At 35.9% G+C, this 24,226-nt stretch overlaps 1 protein-coding gene across 1 annotated transcript in view; it reads right to left on the reverse strand.

Annotated features, from left to right (window-relative positions):
* TTC6 (tetratricopeptide repeat domain 6) overlaps positions 1–23,982 on the reverse strand; it is a 48,085-nt gene extending 24,103 nt beyond the window's left edge. The window contains exons 1-7 of the mRNA XM_030931640.1: positions 23,903–23,982; positions 22,883–22,959; positions 22,312–22,472; positions 14,083–14,217; positions 10,323–10,436; positions 6,752–6,871; positions 854–927 (exon numbers count right to left, since the gene is read on the reverse strand). Coding sequence (XP_030787500.1) covers positions 854–927; positions 6,752–6,871; positions 10,323–10,436; positions 14,083–14,217; positions 22,312–22,472; positions 22,883–22,943 — 665 coding nt within the window. The 5' untranslated portion in view covers positions 22,944–22,959; positions 23,903–23,982. The remainder of the gene's footprint in view (positions 1–853; positions 928–6,751; positions 6,872–10,322; positions 10,437–14,082; positions 14,218–22,311; positions 22,473–22,882; positions 22,960–23,902) is intronic.
* Positions 23,983–24,226: the final 244 nt, after the last annotated feature.

Consider the following 24,226-nt stretch of genomic DNA (forward strand, 5'->3'; position numbering starts at 1 on the left):
TTTAATCCTCCAAATTAACTGATATTATTTGTTTCTTAGGGGAAAAAAAGTGATAAACTATTATTTGACCAAATACATTTTATCATATATTAAAATCCTCACAGGCTGAATCTCTATAATTTTAAGAGCAAAATTACCAAAAGTTAATTTTATGATGTCAAATATATATGTAGAAACATAAGCATTATGGCTAGCAAAGTCTATACACTATAATATTATTTCAGAGTATATTTTAAGCTGATTATCTTCTATATTTTAACCTTATTTAAGTGTTTTCATCTCTTCTTCAGTAACTTATTTTTATAATAAATCCAGGAAGAAGTAACTTTGCTTTAAGTATTGTGTTTTTTGTAGATATTTGCTGGTGTTTTTTACTTAGATTTAGTCATGTTTTTAAATGCAAACTTTTCTTAAAAATGCATAAGTTTCTAAAATCACCCTTTCTTCCAGGAAAGAGACTTTATAAAAGTTAGTCCTACTTTATGAACAAAATAAATTATTTTATGCTTAGATATTTTGAGTTATGCATAATTTTATTCTATATATTGCCATGATCCTTTCCCAGCATCTATGCTTGGATTAGATGAACTCTGCCCAAAGCCATGATGGAAGCATTTGCCTGCTAATTTCTGTAGAACAGCCTATTAGAAGGCAGAAGGGTGCTGAGGAACACTAAATGTGGTCCCCGTGTCTACACAGGGAACTCTTTGTGTCCCTCCCCATTTTTGTACTCTGTCACATTCACAACTTCTCCCAGTTTCTTCCATTCTCTCCTGGCTTGTTTATGGGGTGATAATTAGATAAGTCTGATGGTCCCGCTTGCTTCCACTTTGACATCAATTGCACTCCATACCTGTGATGGCACATGGCAGTGGCGTGACAAAGGCTCTCGTTAGTCTGGCTTATCAGAGCAGCTTGTTTAAAATCCTGAAATAATGTTATAAGCTTTTGTTAATTTTGCAACATTATTTTATGTGCTATCTTAAACTTCCTTCTAACTGTGATTCCACAATGACACAAGGATAAAGATACACATCTTCCTAAATACATGTGACACAAGCATTAAAATACACATCTTTCTAAAACTTTGTATTTTCCTTGTAGCATCACATCAAATAAGAACAGATGAAACAAAGGAAACCTATTATTGTAGACTCACTCAGAATCTTGTACCACTGGTCTCTACTCAAGAATGGAGATTTTTTTCCTATGGTTTTGCCCTGCAATGGGTAATGAGGTATCTATCTCATTTACTTTCTTTCTATTGTTTATTCCCAGTGAACTCCTCTGGAGACTTCTCTATCTAGACAGAAAAGGAAATGCACCTGGAGAGAACCTTTGATGTTACATGACTATAGGACAAACAGGCATCCAGGTTGGGGAAAGGGCATAACCAGGCCTTCTGTATGGATGAGCTGCTGCTGCCTTTGGAATCCACACTTCTGGCGAGAAATCGTCTCTTGTCAAGGATCCATAAGCCCCCCTGCGAGGGAGAAATGGAAACTCTAATCCCCAGATCTGAAGTTAGGGAAGTCAGCTGGGAAGGATCCCAGTGGCCACTAGAAAGAGGCTGTTTAAAAGCATTCGAGGCCGGGCGCGGTGGCTCAAGCCTGTAATCCCAGCACTTTGGGAGGCCGAGGCAGGCGGATCACGAGGTCAGGAGATCGAGACCATCCTGGCTAACACGGTGAAACCCCGTCTCTACTAAAAAAATACAAAAAACTAGCTGGGCGAGGTGGCGGGCGCCTGTAGTCCCAGCTACTCGGGAGGCTGAGGCAGGAGAATGGAGTAAACCCGGGAGGCGGAGTTTGCAGTGAGCTGAGATCTGGCCACTGCACTCCAGCCTGGGTGACAGAGCGAGACTCCTTCTCAAAAAAAAAAAAATAAAAATAAAAAAATAATAAAAGCATTCGAAGGGCTAAGTCCACAAGAGATTATGCCATGGTAGCCCAGAGCTCTTTTCTCTATCAGGCCCCAGGGACAGTGTCTGAAGCTCATGGCTCTTCAAAGTCCTAGAGAAATATTTGAGGCCTGAAGTAAAATAAGAAAATTTAAATTTTCTTATTTTTAATAAGAAATTTAAATTAAGAAACTATTTAAATATATAACTGTAAAACAAAATATTATATCGTGTCAACTGCATGATATTCACATATGTATTAATATATGAGATGTAGATTGATTAGTGATTGCTATACTATAGGAAGGGCTTCTGAAAGAGTACTGAATCTATGAAGGAATGAAAATAGCACTGCTTTTTCCCCAGAAGACTGCTTCAGCAGGAATCTTCCTTGACAGTGTTTGTGATCTCACTTGATCAAGCAGAGCAGTAGGGAATATTACACTCTTCTCTGGAGTGGCAAAAGGAAACCCCTCCAGGCTTCCTTCCCGGAAGCCAGACCTTGGAACTCTGCAGCCCCAAAGGACACTACCCAGCCAGAAAGGAGCTAATCAAAGCCCACACTCTCCCTCTCCCTCCCCGCCCCCTCCCTTCCACAAACCCTCCCTGGCTATGTCAGAGGGAAGAGGTTGACTGTCTTTGAAGGGTAGGATAAATTTTCTGCTATTATTGGAGGTGGAAAAGGGAGTAGTAAGGTTAATCTGAGCACTCAGAGATCCTGCTGGAGGAGGCAGTATTAGTCACAGACCAACCTGTAGATGTGGACACCCCACATTGATTCAAGAAGCATATCTGATACCAAATGGAAGCACTTGGAAGAAAATTTTTTAAATTATTGTCTAACCAAATATAATATAATAAAAATGCTTCCAGACATCTCTCTAGGAGGATTTTTTTTTTTTTTTTTTTTTTTTGCTAAAAATAAGGCAAACTTCCAAGTGTAAGTGAGCTTTATTACAAACATTCCCATTAATTTTGGAAGTTTCAAGGATAACCATGTAACTTAAAAGGCTAAAACAGATTTAGTTTTGTAATCAGATGAAACTTACAAAAGTGAACTTGACTCTATATACATAATCATTATTATACTACATGGTAATTAGGCAGTAATTATCAACAATAGACATAAAAGATGACTAGTAGCATTACTTAGAATAAAGTTAGCCACTGTTATTTAATATTATAATTTTTCTCTTCTGCATTAATTATCTCTCTAATATAAGGATGATAAATAACAAACCACACAGCCACTAATATGTACCACATAGAATAGAATTTAGCAGTCTCACACTACCACTTCACATGCCTCCCCTTCTCTCATCAGCTCTATACACCAGGGGTTGGGGACCCCTGGTATACGAGACATAGATCTACATCTCAATCTCAATCTACATCTCAATCTTACATCTCAATCACAGCAGGAGGTGAACCACAGGTAAGCATTACTGCCTGAGCTCTGCCTCCTGTCAGATCAGCAGCAGCACTGGATTCTCATAGGAGTGCAAACCCTATTGTGAACTGTGCCCATCTAGGTTGTGTGTACCTTATGAGAATCTAATGCCCCATGATCTGAGGTGGAACGGTTTCATCCCGAAACCATCACCCCGCCACACTGCCACCTGAATACCCTGAAAAAATTATCTTCCATGAAACTGGTCCCTGGTGCCAAAAAGATTGGAGGCCACTGCTATATACTTATGACAACTTGTTTGTTTTAGTCGCTCTTTCATTTCCCTTAAGCTTTGATCCTTGGCTACCCATTTATATTTAAGTTTGAGGGATTTAGATCGAGAATGGCAGTTTGGGGTGCCTAAACATCTCTTCTCTACTATCTGTAACCTTGCAGCATTAAATCTTTTTTTTTTTTTTTTTTTTTTTTTGAGACAGAGTCTGGCTCTGTCGCCCAGGCTGGGGTGCAGTGGCCAGATCTCAGCTCACTGCAAGCTCCGCCTCCCGGGTTCTCGCCATTCTCCTGCCTCAGCCTCCCGAGTAGCTGGGACTACAGGCGCCCGCCACCTCGCCCGGCTAGTTTTTTGTATTTTTTAGTAGAGACGGGGTTTCACCGTGTTTGCCAGGATGGTCTCGATCTCCTGACCTCGTGATCTGCCCGTCTCGGCCTCCCAAAGTGCTGGGATTACAGGCTTGAGCCACCGCGCCGGGCCATATCTTTTTTTTTTTTAACCCTTTACTATTATCTTGGTAGGTTTTCAAGAGGGAAAAGAAGAAAACAAATGTTCTTAACCCATTAACTTCTGGTTAACTTAGCCATAACTTCACAAACAATCCCAGTCGAAATGCTTCCTGAACAAAGTGTTCCTATGAAGGGCATACAGCTCTCAACTAACTAATGTTTTCAGCACTCAGGCTACTCAGCTTCTCTATTAATCAATCTTTCCCACTAAAAGTGTTTTTAAAGATTCTACTTTCTCTTGGTTTTTCATGCAGACCTCTAATTACTCAGTCTTACATATTTCATTGCTTCTTCCCCTGCTCACATCGTTTTTTAGTTGTTTTAATTAATTTTTTAACTTCACATAGAGAAAAATTGAATTTTTTGCTTTCAATTTGTGTTTCTGTGATATATCTTTTCCAGCTTTTTGTTGTTACCTATCTATATCACTATATTTAAAATGTGTTTCTGGTTGCCAAAATATAGTTGGCACTTTTACAAAATTCCAATCAGACATTTTCATAATTTTCATTGTTGTATTTTGACTACTTCCATTTAATATAACTACTGGTGTGGCTGGATTTAGGTCTACTGTTTTATTATTTCTTTTCTGCTGGTTTTCTCCATTTCTGTTCCTCTGCTTCCCCTTCCTAGACTTATATGGGATTCTTTTAATATTTTTTAATATTCCATTTTAGTTTAGCTTCTACCTTTTTGACTGAAGAGGTCACATTTCAGCAGAAACCTAAATGAAACAATGGCATGAATCATACACAGATCAGGAGGAAGAGTGATGTATGCACAGGGACTCGCTCGTGTAAAGGTCCTGGGGCAGCAAGGGAGCCCAGCATTTCCAAGGAATGGCAAAAGGCCAGGGTGGCATGACTAGTGGAGAGAAGAGAATGTTTGACGATGAGATCAGCAGAGGTGAGCAGCAGTCATATCAAGTAGTGTCTTGCTTGGTCACAGTCAAGAGTTCAGATTTTATTCTAAGTATGATGGGAAGCCATCAGAGGGTTTTGAGCAAAGGAATAACTTGATCTGCTTTATATTTTTAAGAGATTTCTGTAGCATCTGTTTAGAGAATAGCATGTACAGGGGCAAGAGTGGAACCTTAAGCCAGTTGGGAAGCTACTACAGTAGTCCAGAAGAGAAATGATTCAGTTCTGAAACCTGAGTTCTGCTCTTGCCCCAGTACTTACTGGTTGAAAGGAAGATAGCAGTGGCAATCATGAGAGATGATTTAATTCAAAATATGCTTTAGTGGTAGAGCTGACTGCACTTGCTAATGGGTCAGATGTGGGGTGTGAGGAAAGAGAGGGGACAAGAATGACTCCCCCTAGACCATCAGCTCCTCAAAAACTGGAACTCTGTCTCATTTATCTCCATATATTAATGCCAGTGCCTTGCCTGAAAGAAGATAGAATTTGGAATTGAGGTCTGAGTTCAGATCTTACCCCAGTACTTACTGTAGAAAGGCCTTATTTAACCTCTTTTGAATACCAGTTTCCTCCTCTGTAAGTTACAATTATAAATTGTGCAGCATTGTTGAGGACCCAGTGTGTAGCAAGTGTGCAACAGTTGTTTAGTGGTTGCTTAGTACTAAATAAATCTTTATACAGAGGATAACATGGGCCCTGCATTTAATTCTCTAACAGCTGCAGTCCCTTCTTCCCCATCTCCATTATCTCACTCTCTCCACCTCAATACTGTTGCCCATTGTTTTCTTGCCTACTACAAACAGGGAGGTTCTTTATTTCCATCTACCTGAGGTTATACCTAGTGACACAGCTCAAAAATATTTTTAATATATCAAAAAGCTTAAAGGTATTCAAATATAGAGATCACATTTATTCATAGCGTAAACTTCCTCAAAGGTAAATGATTATGTTGGACAGAATCTCAAAAAAATGACTCCAGAAATAGAAAAATAATCATCTTGGGAGGTGAAAAGAACCGGATGTACTCCACTCCATAATGTTATGCTGCAGTTCCTCAGAGACAAAGAAGCGAAACTATTATTATTTAACTATATACATTTTAACTTGCTATTTAATTTTTACCTCCTGTTTCTTATTCTAAGAGTTACAAACAGACAATAAAAATAAAAAGTTAAAAATGAGGATGAATTTTGTTTAATTATTCTTTAATGAAATACATTTAAACTACCTGTTTCTTTTTAATACCTTGCCTATGCTTTTTTCTACTGTGATTCTGAACGCCTGCCACCACTAACTTAAAAACCTGTTACCAGTAGCCCATTCTGAGCAACTATTTCCTGCCCTGTTTGAAACAGATTTATTTTGCTATATTTGCAAAGGGAAAAGAGGAAAATTTTGAGAAAGTTACCACTAAACAGCAGAGTACACGTTACAGGAATCATTTTATTTACTAAGTAACTTGAGTTTTGTCTGTACTCCCTTAAGAGAAGTGATGCTCTTGATCAAATTAGAAATGTCTAAAAATGTATTGGCTGTTTATCCGTAATCCAAACAAAGCAAAAATATACATTTTTTTCCACAGAGTCTATTAGTCATTTCAAGTATTTTAATAGAATTCTTGCTAAAGTTAAGCTATCACTCATTAATATTGCCAGTTGATAATAATAAAATCTTGTTCACTAGTTCTCAGAAGTCAATGTGCAAAATCAAGTGGGTTCTTTACATAACAGGAAGGCTTACCTCTAATGCAAAGCCATACTGGTCTAGTTCTACATAGATGAGTCCACGATTAAGGAACGTATTTAGTTTTACAGTTTCTGTAGCATCAAGAAGCAGCACAATTCCATAATCTGCTAATGCCTAAAAATAAAATAATCATTTGTAGCATAGATTCAGCTTTTTAGAGCCTGAATGCATTGGCTATGGACAAATATATTTATGTCCAAACTAGGACCCAATGGTTAGTTCTTCAATTTGTTTTATAATTTATGGCCAAAATAACCATATGTTAGATTTAAAGGGTACCCTTAGGCAAAAAGTATCATGGACACTGATACTTTTCAATAAGCAGTGCACACTGTGCTTGCATTTCATGTTTTACCTGCAAGTCACCCCATACATTTTCATTGGTGTATGGGCTGGAAGAGAAGGATTTAGCACTCTGCCCTGACTCGGTAGTTTCATCAAATGACCATTAAATATATAATTTCTTTTTAGTGTTTTATTGTTTTCTTTGCTGAAATCTAAGCTCTATGAAGCCAGAGCTTATCCATTTTGTTCACTGTTTTAAGCCCAGTAACAAGAATCAAGCCTGCACATACCATGCATTCAATAAATTTGTATCCAATGAAAAAATCATGACTCAATGAAAATAGATCTTAATAAAACTAACAAATAAGCACTTGTATGAAAGTTATCTCAAAATATTTTGATAAATATATTCATTTTTCTAAAAGACACATAGTGTAATCTGAGAATCAACTCAGACCCTTCTCCATTACTTTTACTTTATTTTGTTTTTTTTACGTTCACTGACTAAACAAGATTTTACTGGTTTCTACTCTGTACTAGGTACTAGAAGCATTCTAAACTTGGGTTGGAGCTGAATCTCTTAAACCATTTTCCTACTGAACATTCTGTCCAAAAAAGCCATATGGTCTGATCAGAAAAGGGCTAAATCTTATTATGCCTATAGCATCTGCCAACTGAAAATGACAAAGAGCATTTTATATTTGCTCATTTGCCCTCCTCTGGTGTTTCCTAATGTTGGGTGCTCAAGTGTCTTTAAAAAATGTGTAATTAAAGATCCTATAGGTATGTTGTCACATAATCATAAATAAAAATTGCCAGGACTATAAAAATAAATAGTAATATTTGTCAAAAAAGAAAAACCCAAACCTAGGATATTAGCCACAGATTGTCTAACATTTTTCTTTTACTAAATTACATTATGTGAAACCAGTATGATGCCTTGGAGATCCACTGAGCAGCTGAATCTGCAACACAAGAGGAAATAAAAACTGGGAAATAAGATTTCGTAAAGATCAATGAGGGTAAGAGGTAGGGATGGGAGCACACAGGTTTTGATTAAGAGGAAGGGTCAGGGCCTTGGCCTCTCCTGGATTTGCGCCATGCCTCTGTTAACATTACTAACTCTTCGATTTGGGGAAAATTACTTAACACTAAGCCTTAGCTTCCTCATCTGCAAAATTGGCGTGTTAAAAATTCATCATATTGTTACAAGGATCTACTTAAAAATGTTTTGATTGTATCTCAGTGAAGCATTTAGCTCAGTTCCTGTCATACAATAAGCCCTAAATAAGTGGTAAGTGTTCAGTATTTTTATTAATATCAAGTGTTAGAACCAGAATTCAACTTTCCTTAGTTTTTATGAAACTATATCTTGGGAGAATGCCTAAGTGCATTTTCTGCAGAAAGTTACTTGGTTTTTCTCAGGCTAGGGATGGCAGGAATGCTGAGAAACAGGTGGAGGAGGATACACTGCTTAATGACATCCAGTCCACATGCTGGAGGTCAGACGGTTTTACAAAGCCACCTAAACACTGTTAACCCAGAAGCCAACAAATTTGTGGACAACAATACAGGTCACTAACTCCCTCTGTGTGACTTGGATGGTTTTTCGAACCTCTCACTACTCTCATTTCCTCATCTGTAAAGTTAGCAGATTGGATAAAATGCTTCAGAGTACTGGCAGCTCTGAAATCACCATTATTTTATTATCGTAATTTAGTTTTACTTGATTTAGGTAGTTTTGCATTTTCTTTATTAACAGGGCACTGGCTCTTTCACATTATCTGAGATAACAAAACAATGGGTATTCCCTCCCCACCCCAGCCCATTGTTTTCCTATTCAGGGTTACCTTTCCTGCAGGAATGGGGTTGGGGAGGGAATCCTCAAAGGCCCCTGTTGTGCAGGTCACTCTAATAAATGATCTTTCCTCCGTCAGCTCCTAGCATCTTAACAATCCCCTTGTTAAAAATTAGCTATTCATTTATCAACATCTCTGGAGGAAACCTGATAATCTGGTTACCAAGAATTTTACATCCTCTTAGGTAGAGACAAAGTTTCTCAACTTCCCTTCTAAAGCTTGTACATTTCTAAATTTCTAAATGTTTTAAACAGATTTCACTGTCCACGTTTCACAGATTGGGGAGTGTGTGAACACAGAACAGCAGGAATGTGACCTAGCCTTTTAAAAGAATGCGTCATTTACTACAGACATGGGCAGGAATAAGGAGAGGGAGACAAGTAACAGAGGAAGAGGATGGAACACTATTCTGAGAGACCACAAGACTAGCTGCTCACCAGTGAGGAATCCTCATTGAAAAGGGACCAAACCGACAGAGAGAAGAGAGTAGGTAAGATTACAAACATAAACAACAGTTTGCTCAGGTAGATGCTGGATCAAGACAAATGGAAAAAAGGTTTGCTGCAGCCCACAGGCCTTCAAAATATGGGCCAAACCTGGTCACTGGTCCCTGGAGCTGAAAACCATCACTCCATACTCCGTGCTACATGTGTGGTCTGAGGACCAAACAAAAGAATGCCTACATAAACTGCTGTACGTAACATTAAAATTTTGAAACCACAATATTGCTAGTGATTGCTACTGCTTTAAAAATTCTGCACTTTGGGAGGCCAAGGCAGGCGGATCATGAGGTCAGGAGATTGAGACCATCCTGGCTAACATGGAGAAACTCCATCTCTACTAAAAATACAAAAAATTAGCCGGACATGGTAGCAGGTGCCTGTAGTCCCAGCTACTTGGGAGGCTGAGGCAGGAGAATGGCGTGAACCCAGGAGGTGGAGGTTGCAGTGAGCCGAGATCACAGCACTGCACTCCAGCCTGGGCAACAGAGTGAGACTCCATCTCAAAAAAAAAAAAAAAAAATCTGCATATGGTAGAAACACTTATTCAAATGATAATTATGTGATGGATTTAATTTATAAATGCCTTTGAATGCTTCTATAAGCATTATCAACTTAAGTTTTCATTTGACTTCTTTCAGAAATTATATAAGAAAATTTGGTGAGCACCAACAAAGAAATTAAATATTCTTTGAAATGGTTCTTTGGTTTCTCAAGTTTTATATGTGTGTATTTCCTAGGAATTCCTTTTGAAAATTCTAGCAGAAGTAATAAGAAAATACTTTATAAATGCCTTAAACGAATTTACAAATGCTTTAATGTGTTGTTTATTACATTTATTGACTGAAATCAACAAGTTATTAAATGCATGTTATTTATTAAACACTTTAAACACATTGTTTACTAAAATGGTCATCTTACCATTTGAAGTTCCCTTATCTTGGTGTAACATAATGCTCTGTTATAAAATGCTATATAACTATTTTTATCCATGCTGATAGCTGTAGTTAAATCTGTAATTGCTAGCTTATAAGTCTAAAAAGAAAAAAGTAATTACGTGAGAAAGGAAAATCATAATGGACTGAAATTTAATCATAAAATAAATTCTTGTTTCTATCAGAGTTTTTGAAACACACATTTAACCATTCCTTGTATCATCTGTGAAATTAACACATTGAAGCTAATCTTTCATAGAGTTAATTAAGAAAATCTCCTGGTAGAAATTATCATTATAGTTTCTCTCACCTACAAACAAAATTAAATATATCAACAACTTTAATTTAGGTAAATATCTTATTACCATTGTTGGTATATGGCAAGGAGAAAATTATACTTCTAGGTAAAATAAAATAAAGCCAACCATATTAATGCAGCAAACATTCACCAGTGCTCGCTTGCTTCTGTCATTGTGACTGTCACATCACATAATCATCATGTTTTCTACCCTCGTTCTCTTTTGCTTCCTCTTTGATTCTTCTCTGATACCTTATATCATCCATTTCTATAGATAGTAATTTTCATGGAATTAACACATAATGCAAGGTCTTACCTTTGCTTTAAGGTATTATTGTAAAAATTTCATATAAAATAGCTACAAAGAAAGATCAGAAAAGAAAAGTAGAGAGAAATAAAGTATTCAGTGTAGTATCACATATCAATGGTACTGCTCACAACTTTTAACCCAGTAACTTCTGTTTAAGAACCAATCATAAACCCAAGCAGCAATTTTGTTCTCAGATGTATATAACTATATGATTTTAAACAGTAAAATAGTAAAAATTTTAAAAACAATCAAAAAGTTCAACAATAAAGTAATTAAAAGTAAATTATGGTGGAATATTATGCAGTCAGCAAAATACTATCTTCAAAGATTAAGTGTAAAAAGCAGGGCACCACACAAGTTATATAAGTAGCATAGTCCAAATTTTGGAAAATATATATCATATTTTATGAGGAAACTAAAAGACTAAATACAAATATGACAAATGCACTCAGGAATTATCATTGATGGTGAGATAATAATCCTTTATTCCCTTCTGTATTTTTCCAAATTTTCTGCAATGAATATATGCTACATTCTTAATAAAAATAAATAATAAATGTTATTTAAAATGTAATGTAAAAAATAAATACCATTATTTTGTGAAAAAAATATGAATTGGGAAAGTGTAAAGTTTTCTATGTAGTTCTGCCCTTCATATCACAGTGATTCCCAACCACAAAGAAAAAAAGTAAGTGAGTCCCCTGCCTAGCATAAGAGAGTCTTCCCACCCTAAAATTTCAGTAAGCCAGGCAGGAAATGGCCCTACCTTGTTGTGGTATTTCAGAACTCCTCTGTAGAGATAGGCACGTACGCTCTCAGGGTAAATTTTTATAGCCTTGTTACAATTCAAGATTGCTTTGGAATACCTGCCTTTTAAACCATAGAATGCTACTCGGCTTAAATATGCCTATTCAGAGAGAGAGAGAGAGAAAGAAAGCAGGAATGGGTGCTTTAGTAAAAGCACCAATTCTACCAAAATATATGATACTTGGAACAAATCTATGCCTCCCAAAGAGGGTATTAAAATATAGTCTTTTAAAGAAATTTCTTTTATTAGAAAAAAAATTTCAAATGACACAGAATAATTGAAAGAATGATAAATACCTATCACCTGGAGTTAATAATTATTAACATTTTGCCATATTTATCTATTTTTTCCTGCACTATTTGAAAACAGGTTGTAGATATGGTAATGCTTTACCCCAAGTCCCCTAGTATGCATCTCCTATGAAAAAAGGACATTCTCCTACATAACCACACTGCCATTATATATCCAAGATGATTTATAGAAATTTCCTAAAATCATCTAATATTTAGATCAGATTCAAATTTCATAGATTCCTAAAATCAAGATGCAATCAAGCTTCACCTATTGAATTTTGTGTTGTCTGTATAGTCTATTGAAAGATAGGAATCTATGTAACATCAAAACAAAAAGTAAGTAAAATTAATGAGTATATAAACTTTAAAGTATTAACAGCCACATTGATATATTAACAATATTTACATACATCACATTCACATATACATTTATATATAACATCATAATATCACTGATGGAAAGAATACTTTTAGTTTAAGGAGAAATACAGCTATTTGGATTATCAAAATACAGTTAAGTGAAAAGTAGGTATAAGAAACTGATTGGTGCTAATTAATAACAATGGTATATAAGAGATTTAATAGTTTTACCAAAATTAACACTTTACAACTCACTAAAAACATCTATTTAAATACCTGGTAATGTTTTGGATTGAGGGTAATGGCATGATTAAAATCCAGAATCGAGCTATCCTTGTGGAGTTTCACTTTACAAAGCCCTCGTTGATAAAAGCTTTCTGCAAAATCTGGATTTGCTTTCACAGCTTTTGTAAAAGAATCAAAAGCCTACAGGAGCATATTGTCAAAATGCAAACCATTTAGTGATATAATATATTGTTTTAAAATGTTAATGAATTACAGTATATAACTATTGTTGAAAAGTTTCACTCTATTTTTGGATTATTTTAATACATTTCTCCTAATGGACCTCATGGAACAAACAAAACTAATATTTAGAAACAAGTAGAGATGATTATTATAATTAAAGGTCTTATTCCCAGACTAAGGTCTACATAATCCATATTGTTAGATTACAATATTTTGGGTGGTATAATTTTAATTGTTATTCAGATTTTGTTTCTTCAAAGAAATCACAACTAGCACATTTATTTTCCATTAGGATCCAGCAAATGCATCATTATAGAACTTCAGAACAACAGAACTCTAAAAATTTTCCCCATATTTTAAAGCAAAGCTGAGTTTGCTCTGGTTGTTCAAAAGGACTAAAAACATGTAAAATATTTGTGATTTGTCTCATATTTACTGGAATTTCTTAATAGAACAACTAATCAAGTGCACCTCTTTTTTTGTGTATACCAATACCAATTTAAAACACTGTCCACTCCATGAACATAAGAATTAGAATGATGTGTGTGTATTTGTGTGTGCCTATGTGTGTGTCTGTGTGTGTCTGTATGTGTGTGTGTGTGTCTGTGTGTGTCTAGAGTTGTAGAATATCCAACATGAGCCATCGGAAAGTATCAATTATTTTACATATTTGTCATATCAGTGATAATTTTGAAGTAAAGAATTGCCTAAAATCACCAAAGACTGGATAAATATGTAATAATTGAATCAACTGTTTTTCAGTGTATCTGGCCATCTTAACAACCCGTTTCAATCTGATTTGAATTGTTCAATGATCAATAAGAAAAGCCAGAATGCCCTAATCTTTTCCATTTATTCTACATTATGTTAAAGCATTTAAAGTACTTAAAATTTAATAAGTGAATTCATACTAATGTGATAAAATTATTTTACTGTAATAATTTCCTGCAGTTAGATTTATTGTTCTGGTGGGAAACATACATTAATCTTTAGAATATTGTTGACAAACAAGCATCAAATAAAACATGTTGGTTAAATAAAACAACGTCCTAGGTGTTGCAGTGTGCAGACTGACTATAATGAGCCAAGCTTCAAAAGCAGCTTTGGACCAGTTGCCCACTGTATAGGTGGTCTTTGGAAACAGAATTGCATACAAGCAACCAGTCTCTAAAATTACAAATAATCTATACTCCTAAATACACGAAATACCATTTGTAAATTGCCTTCCTCCATATAACAAAGACCCAAGTTATACAGACAGTCTGCTGAAATTGCTGTGGTGTTTGGTCCTTTATCGGAATGAGAAATGACATCCAAAGCCTTCTTAAGCATTTTCACAGCTTCCTATAATGATAAAAAAGCAGGGAGGGGGCAGGAAATGTTTCTTTCCACTATTGATTTAATATTACAGCCTTATATGTTAAAAGGAGCACAGAGCACACACCTCTACTCTTACTTTATCTGGGAACAAACAGACCTGGTGAAGTTACAGGTCTTGTCAGTACACTACAGGAAGATAATCCAGTTCAGAAGTCTTACCCTCATGAGTCCCACCCAGATGCCTATCCTACAAGACAGTACTTAAGCAGGCTTACAGACATGGATCTTTGGAACTAAAATTTGTAAATTCCAAAGGCTATACTCAAGCTTAAGTCAGGCTTAAATTTATAAACTAGTTTATTGATAATTTCCTAATAATTTTTCTGAATGGAATACTGGGAAGCTACTAAGTAGTAAAAGATCTCCACTGATAATATCTGACATAATTTTAATCAATTTTTATTGTGTCCTGCTGTCCTCCTAATAGGGTTTTATTGGCATCAAAAAAATAAACCACCTCCAAAACTCACCCATTTATTTTTTCAAAATACTCAAAAGTCTCATTAATGAAAATGTTCAAAATAGTCAAAAGTTTCATTAATGAAAAAGTCTCAAATGAAAAACTCAAAAGTCTCATTAATGAAAAAGATAGAAATGCCATTTAATACTTAACTACTCCTTGTATATCTTTATATAGAAAGTCAAATAATTGTTACTGGCCATACCATCTGCTTAATTGTATTAAATTGCTAAAGAAACAATGAGATTTCACTTGGATATGCTAAGTGTCCTTTATGGCTTCTATCGAGCATTAGCTCTATATGTTTGCAAGTCACCCAGCATCCCTCCTTCTGTCCTCACTCTCAGCACATGACCTTGCCTAGAAAAAGTGGATTATTGTCTCAATTTCCCCCCTTTCTACTTTTCAACGAATCTATATGTTCATTCACTTTCACCTTTTTCTCTCCTGTCTTTGAATTGCTTTCTTTCTCATTCCTTGCAGGGCTAACTCCTCAAAAGCTGTCCTTGACCCCATCTCCTCCTGCCCCACCTGAGCAACCTATTACTTCCTTTCTCGTTTGGATTTCTGCCCCTTCACTGACTCCTTGAGTCCAAAAAACTTGTCTACTCAAGCCTTCCATCCCATTTAAATTAAAATCAACACAACTTCACTTCCTCCTGCTTCCCCCATCTCTCTCTCTTTCACTACTTTATGGTGTCATCTGAGGGACATCTGCAGAGGCTTGCAGATAAGTCATCTTTATAGTCTGCAGAAAGTACTGTGGCTGCTGTGTGGATAAAAGCTTGGAAGAGTACAACAATGCAGCTATATAATTCAAGAAAAATTTTTTAAATTATATGTTCCAAACCAGGATAATAGCCATAGAAATAAAGAAAGAAAGTGGATTTGAGAAATATCTAGGAAGCAGAACCAAGAGAATATATATATATATATATATTAACATCACTATTTATTACTATATTTCTATAGTATATATAAATACTATGTATCACTATTACTAGAACCAAGAGAATATATATATATATACTAACATCACTATTATATTAACATCACTATTTATTGGGTGGAAGAGGGTAGCTGATGGTGACATCAGGTATCCAGCTAAAGTCACAGGGGACAGCCTGGGAGGAGGAGATTAAAGTAAATATAAAAAAGCAGTCCTCAAAGAATACAGAGACCAAAAACTCCAAATGTGAAGAGAAGAGTAGACATGATCCATACTGAGAAACGATCACAGAATCTGCAGTAAGAAAGCCAATGAAGGCCGGGCACAGTGGCTCACACCTGTAATCCCAGCACTTTGGGAGGCACAGGCAAGTGGATCTCCTAAGGTCAGGAGTTCAAGACCAGCCTGGCCAACATGGTGAAACCCCATCTCTACTAAAAATACAAAAATTAGCTGGGCATAGTGGTACATGCCTATAATCCCAGCTAGTCAGGAGGCTGAGGCAGGAGAATTGCTTGAACCCAAGAGGCAGAGGTTGCAGTGAGCTGAAATTGTGCCACTGCACTCCTACCTGGGCGACTGAGCAAGACTGCATCTCAAAAAAAGAAAAAGAAAAAAAAAAAGCAAGTCAATGAAGCTAGCAAGAGTGCCTGATTCCAAACCAGAGGTGCATTCATTTTCTATCACTACAAGTCAAATTACTACACATTTAGCAAATGATAGTAACAAGCATTTATCACCTCACAGTTTCCACAGGTCAGGAGATTGGGCATGGCTTAACTGGGTCCTCTGCTCCAGGTCCTACAAAGCTGCTATCAATGTGTCGGTTGAGCTACATTCTCCTCTGTAAACTCGACTGGGAGAATCAGCTTCCAAGCTCATTCACATTGTTGGCAGACTTCATTTCCTTGAGACTCCAGGACTGAGAACCCCAGCTTCTTTTTTTTTTTTTTTAATTTTTATTTTAAGTACCGGGGTACATATGCAGGATGCACAGGTTTGTTACACAGGTAAACGTGTGCCATGGTCGTTTGCTGCTCCTATCAACCCACCACCTAAGTATTAAGCCCACCATGCATTAGCTATTTTTCCTAATGCTCTATCTCCCTCCACCCTTCTTCCCACAAGCCCCAGTGTGTGTTGTTCCCCTTTCTGTGTTCATGTGTTCTCACTGTTCAGTTCCCACTTATAACATGCAGGGTTTGGTTTTCTGTTCCTGGGCTAGTTTGCTGAGGATAATGGCTTCAATGTCCCTGCAAAGGACATGATCTCATTACTTTTTATGGCTGCATAGTATTCCATGGTGTATATGTACCACATTTTCTTTATCTGGTCTATCATTGATGGGCATTTGAGTTGATTCCATATTTTTGTGTTTGTGAATAGTGCCACAAGGAACATACACACACATGTATCTTTGTAACAGAATGATTTTTATTCCTTTGGATATATACCCAGTAATGAGATTGCTGGGTCAAATGGTATTTCTGCCTCTAGGTCTTTGAGGAATCGCCAAACCATCTTATACAATGGTTGAAAAGTATAAAAGCATCCCTATTTCTCTGTAACCTTGCCAGCATCTGTTTCTTTACTTTTTAATAATCACCATTCTGACTGGTGTGATGCAAATAAAAACCACAATAAGAGATACCAGCTTGCTGGCTGTTGGCTGCACTCAGGTCCCAGCTGCCCACAGTTCCTCACCACATCACTCTCTCAACAGGAAGTCACAACAAGGCCAGCAGGAGAACCTCTCTCTCTTTACTCTGCTAAGAAGGAGGTCTTATATACTGCAACGTAATTGATGGAGCAACACCCCACCAATTTTGCCATATTCTATTGGTTGGAAGCAAGTCACAGGTCCTGCACACACTCAAGGAAGGGGAGGAGGTAACATAGGGTATGATTTAGAATAATCTTAGAGGCCAGGCGCGGTGGCTCACGCCTGTAATCCCAGCACTTTGGGAGGCCAAGGCGGGTGGATCACGAGGTCAGGAGATCGAGACCATCTTGGCAAACACGATGAAATGCCATCTCTACTAAAAATACAAAAAAATTAGCTGGGCGTGGTGGCGGGCGCCTGTAGTCCCAGCTACTCGGGAGGCTGAGGCAGGAGAATGGCGTGAACCCGGGAGGCAGAGCTTGCAGTGAGCTGAGATTGCGCCACTGCACTCCAGCCTGGGCGACAGAGCGAGACTCCATCTCAAAAAAAAAAAAAAGAATACTCTTAGAGTCTGTCTACCAGATGACTCCAATGATCAGTAATTCAACATTCTTGCCACATGCAAAATATGTTCCTCCATTCCAAGGTCCCCCAAAGTCTCAGTTCATTATTGCATCAGCTCAACATCTAAAATTTCATCATTTAAAGCAGGTCCAAGTCTAGATGAGGCATTCAAGTAAAATCCACCAGGTCCCACTCCTGGGGCACAATTCCTCTCCATCTGTGAACTTGTGAAATTAAAGAGACAAGGTGTCTGTCCCCAAAACACCCAACACACAATGGTGAGATAGGCATAGAATAATATCCACAGATACTCTGATTTAAAAGGGGAAAATGGAAGATTAAAATGAGCCACTGGTCCACGGCAGTTCTGAAACACATTTGGGCAAATGCTCAGTCTCTTGATTAGGTTTCAAAACATTTATGGCCCTTAGTATCATCCTGTGAGTTCTTAGTCTTGCCTTCTGGGTCCTTTTTCCTTTTTTATAAAAGGTTCTACATATTTACAGCTGAGTTGTTTTATTAACCTACTTCCTGCCAGAATGATTTTGAGGTCTGACAGCCTTCTTTCGTTTTGTACTCTGTCTGTTTGAGTCCAAATTATCAGTGTTTATAAAGAAATAATTATCTTAAAAACGTTGGGGATCTTCCATGGATTTCACAGGGATTCACTTCATTAGACAAAAGCCACATCCACTATTTTCAAGAAAATTCCTTCTCTACTTTGGCCTCCTACTGAGATGTCTGAGGGGCAATGCCCTTAAGCTTCTAGAGATCCTCTAGTTTGGTTAAGAAGATTTGTAAGGCATGTCCTTAATCTCTTGAAAGGAAAGAGAACTAGTGTGACTGAATACTCTGCCCTCATGATCCTTCTAAGATCTTAGCAAAGTGCTGTCCAGCCACACCTTGTCCTTTTCTCTTGACAGTGAATTTTATCCTCTTTTGCCATCTGGAGAAGTTGAAAATTTTCCACATAAGCAAGTCCTGGTTTATTTTGTTTAACAGTTCTTATCTCTCCTTTCTCACACTTTACTATTAGAAGCAAAAAGAAAGCTGGCAGCACTGTCAACACCTTGCTTGGAAATTATCTTAGTTGTGTATCCAGGCTCTGAGTTATTAGTTCTGCTTTCCATACAACTATATGAGAAAATTTTACTAAGCTCTGAACCGCTAAATAAAAATAATAACATGTTGCTCATTTGCCTCAGAGTCCTCAGTGCTAGTGTCTTTAAAAACCAGGTATCTACTAACAGTCTGTTTGAGGTGATTGAAGCTTTTTCTGTCATGTTACTCAAAATTCTTTCAGCCTCTGCCCACTGCTTGATTCCAAAGCTGCTCCTACATTTGTAGGTATTTGTTATAGCAGCACTCCATCTGTATTATTTTCTTATTGCTGCAAAAAATAAAAAATACCACAAACTGAAAGCTTTAAAACAACACACATTTCTTATCTCACAGTTTCCAGGGGCCAGGAGTCTGGGCATAGCTTAGCTGAGTCCTTTGCTTAGGGTTTCCCAGGCTTCAGTCAAGGTGTCAACTGTGCTACATTCTCATCTGAAAACTTCTTTTCTCTTCTTTTAAGCTCATTCTGATTGTTGGTGGGTTTCGTTTTCTTACGGCTGCATGACTGAGGGTACAGGCTTCTTATTGGCTATTGGCTGAAGATTGTCCTGAGGTCCATGAGGCCACAGCAGTTCCCCGCCATGATACCCTCTCCACAAGCAGTTCATAGTATAATTCTTTGCTTTTTTTAAGGCCAGGAAGGGAATTTCTCTCTCCAGTCTACTACATAACGTAATATAATCATGGAAGTGACATCCCATCATCTTTCCCATACTCTGTTGGTTAGAAGCAAGTCACAGGTTCCACTCACACTCAAGGTCACAGAAGGGCACAACTTGTTGAGGGTCACCTTATCACATGTTCATCACAAGAGGAAAGAAACCAGATTGTGGTGAGCAGCAGAATGAGTGGAAAGTCAGGAAATGAAGATAAGGGATATAAACAATTTTGCAAGATTTGGTTGTGCCAGAGTAAAGAGAAAAAAGCCAGTACCTGGAGAGGTCAAGAGAGCAAAAATAAAAGTTTTTTAGTTTTCATACTAAAGGTAGTTTCTCATGATTAAATGCTTATGAAATGAAGCCTATAAAAAGTCTTAAAATGCCCAGGGAGAAAAAAATTGGAATAATAGTGGCTAATGTTTACTAAATGTGTGTCATGTACTAGATATTAAAGCATTAAATAATCTTTCAAAGAAGACATCCTTATGATCTTTAGACAAACTCATTCACTAAATAGAAAAGAAGAAATACTCTCCAAATAATCTTATAAGATCAATACTCAAATCCCACAAAACCAATCTCACTCATAAATACAGACACAAAGATCCTCACAAGCAACTCAAATTTAGCAATGTCTACAAAATGATTATATATTCCGATCAAGTTGGTTTAACCCAGGAATACATGGTTGGTCTAACACTAAACAATGTCATAGATTACTTAATTTCATATGTGACATATAATCTGCTACATTAACGTATTAAAGGATAAAAATATAATAATCGTTTCAATACCTGATGAAAAATAATGTGATAAAATTCAAAATGGAAACAGAAAGGTTATTTACCTTTACTTTGTTTAAATTATCTACAAAAATCAATCCCAAACTTCATTCTTAGTGGGGTAAACTTCCTTTAAAATTTGGAAGAAAATAAGGGTGTCTTTGTCACTACTTTTAGTCAGTATTGTCTTGGAGTTTCTAGCCAGCACAGTTAGACAAGTTAAGAAACAGAATACATAAAAAGAAAGGAAAAAAATAAAACTATTATTATTTATAGATGACATACTTTCCTAGTTTTGAACCCAAAAGAACAGACCTAAACATTTTCAGAAATAAGCAAGTTCAGCAAGGTGGTCAGCTAGTAGATAAGTAATCAAAAATCAGTTTCATTTCTACAAGCCATCAGCAAACAGAACATTTTTTAAAAAGATACCCTTTATAATAGCAGCAAAAACTATGGGAAAAAAACCTAGAAAACTAGGAAACTTTTAGCAATGAATATGTAAAATCTATTCGAAAGAAAAAGTGAAATAAATGGGGAGATACATCATTATGACCATAAACTAAATATTTCAATATCATAAAGATATCAGTTCTCCCTAAAATAATCTAAAGATTCAAAATTTCAAGAGAGTTTTTAATGGACCTTGGGCAAGCTAAATTTAACACATATATGGCAGAGTAAATGCTGAAGAGTAACCAGGAGTTTCCTAGAGAAGAATATGGTGTGGGGACTTGCTCCACCAGATATCAATAATTTCAGTGAGGTTATAGCAATTAAGACATTGTTACTGGGCCAGTAATAGAAAAATTGACAAAAGGAACAGAACAGAGAACCTAAAATAGCACATGATCCACACATATGTGAAAACTTGTAATAAGATAGATGTAGCACTGCAGATTTTTGGGTTAAGGAGAACATTTCAATAAATGATACTGAAACATTTAAATACCCATATGGAGAAAACTGAAATTTTATCACTCTCTCATGCTAAAAAAGAATAATCTTAAGATAGAGTAAGGTCTTAAATGGAAAAAGAAAAACTTAAACTTTCCAAAGAAAATAGGGAAGAATATCTTGACCTTGGAGTAGAAAAGGGCTTCTTAAACAAGATATTTTTAAAGACGCCCTGATGAAAAATTTTAAAATAGACATATTCAACTACATTAAACTTCAGAAGTTCTGTTCATCAGAAGACACCGTAGAAACAAAAGACAAGCCACAAACTGTAAGAAGATACTCAGCACACAATCAAGGATTAGTATACAGAATTTATATCTTAAATACCTAAAATCAATAAGAACAAGAGAAATGAAAAATGTGTGTAGCAAATTGATAGAACAGGAAATATGAGTGGCTTATAAACATAAAAAGATTCTCAACCTGATGCTCAAATTGAGAAGTGTGAATTAAGACCACGAGACATCAATTTTTATCCACCAAATTGGCAAAAATAAAGCCTAACAATATCAATTACTACAAAAGATGCAGATCAACAGGAACAGGAATATACCTACACTTCAGTTGGGAGAATAAATTGGTACCACCCTATGAAACAATGCGTCATTTCCTTGAAAGTTAAACATTCACATTCTCTACATACCACCAATTGCACTCCTTGAAATATATCCTGGAAAAGTACTCCACACGCTGACTGAATACATGAAAAAGAATATTTAGGGCAGCCCTGTTCTTAAAAGGGGGCAATAAAAAAAGAGAGAAAATAACCCAAATGTTAATTCACAGAAAAATAAATAAATAGTATGACTTAATTTTGTGAAAAATATTTAAAGTGGTATACTAAGCACAGTATATACACTTCATTAATAGGTTTAGTAAACACTACTCAGAGGACTTTTCACCTTGGTTCTCTTGGCCTTCATTTGAACTTTTGCTAACAGAGCATACATGGTCATCTCAGGTCTATTCCAGCTGATTCCGTCCAAGACCTCAACGGCCTTGTCATGGTTTTCACAAAATGAATAAATGAGGGCTTGCTGTATAGGACTCAACTTAATGAGACCTAAAAGGGAAGGAAAGTTTATCAATATCTTTGCCAAGTATCAAGGATTTTGAATATAATTATTCTAAGGGAGTCATTCAATAATTTGTCTTTATAATATGAATTAACAAATCAACAAATTATAAATTATACTAAGATCTATTTACTACCAGTAACCAACAAGACATTCCAATTACAAACAAAAAATAGAAAAATTGTAAGCTTAATATTTCCCATAAAAATCTCTCTCACAAAATTAACTGCTATGAGTCATTTTACTAATTGGCAATGTATGTATAAAACTAAAGTTTCAAAATCTAATTTGATTTTCAATTGGATCCTTCATGCTATTTATACATAACTATTGCAAAATAGCATAAAAATTTTAAATACTGAAGTATTTCTTAAAAGTTATAATTAATTATATTTACCTTTGTCCATTTCTGCTACTTGATAAATAGTAAACTTTGCAAGATCATAACATTTCATCATAAGAAGATATTGTCCTCTGGAAGAAATAATCGATTTTGACTCCAAGCAACTAAAAATAAACTTTCTAAAATAAAGTTTCTTATAATCAGTTACTTAAAATTTTACAATATATTTATTCTTATTTACTTATGTATGCATTAAAAAAGTGAAAATTATAGACATTTTGCATAATCTAAATACATCAATTAGCATAGTGATGTGATGAGGAAACTTAGGAAATGTAACGCTGAAAGAAAAATACACAAATCTCTTTTTGTAATTATCTGTATTTAAAATGTTATACTTTTTGCCAAGAAATCATTAAAAGATAAAGTTCAAGGCATATACAAGGAAGGAGGTATTTACATAAATTGCTAAAATGTGGTTCAAGGACAAAGCAAGCCCTTATCAGTAGAGCATTGTCTCATTCCATTTTCCCAGGTCTATAAATCCTTAAAAGATTATATTTTTGATAGTGATAACTCATAACTTGCAAAGGATATCTTTATAGAAAGTTCTACTACATTTGAAATACTGCATGGAAGTAGGCAGTACCCGTAGAAATGGTAGAAAATTCAATATGTCATTTCTTTTCACTGAATTAGTGGAGGTTTATGTATGGTACACATGCTTATGTTTGATTGTGGACATAATCAAAACAATTGTTCAAAATATGTTACCTTACTCTTATGAGATATGTAATAACTATATGACTAGTTGCTTAAAAAGGTCTCAAAGAATATAAACACTAAACAGGTATATTTTGATGCAAAGGTAGAGCAAAGGGAAAAATCTGGTTATCTTATGTAATAAACGATCTTAAAGTTTAACAAACTGGCTTGCTGGTGGGGAAATGGCAATTACTGGGAGATTAAATGTAAAATGGGGAGTCTGAAAGGTTCAAGAGGGAACTGGAGATCCCCATTCAATTTATCTGATGCTAAGTTATCCCAGGAAAAATTCAGTTTCTATGCTCATACCTTCTTATGTATAATTGGATTCCATCTGGCTGAAGGTGGATAGCACGAGACAATTCATTTACTGCCTTTTTCAATTTATGCAACTGTTGAGTGATAAACAGAAACTTAGCTCCTAATAATACCAGTTGCTTCCTTTCTGATATTTATCCTCTCTCGCCCTTTCTACAGAAATTTTGCAGGTACATCTCCTAACATACATGTTTTTCTTAAGAATCAACAAAGCAAATAGGTTACAGAGAAGTGAAAAGAAAAATTTATGATATACTCTTAGTTTTTAAAAATCATCTATCTTTAATTTTGAATAATAATTATACATATCCACAT

This window comes from Rhinopithecus roxellana, chromosome 5 (assembly GCF_007565055.1).
Source record: "Rhinopithecus roxellana isolate Shanxi Qingling chromosome 5, ASM756505v1, whole genome shotgun sequence".
In the NCBI taxonomy this organism is placed as follows: domain Eukaryota; kingdom Metazoa; phylum Chordata; class Mammalia; order Primates; family Cercopithecidae; genus Rhinopithecus; species Rhinopithecus roxellana.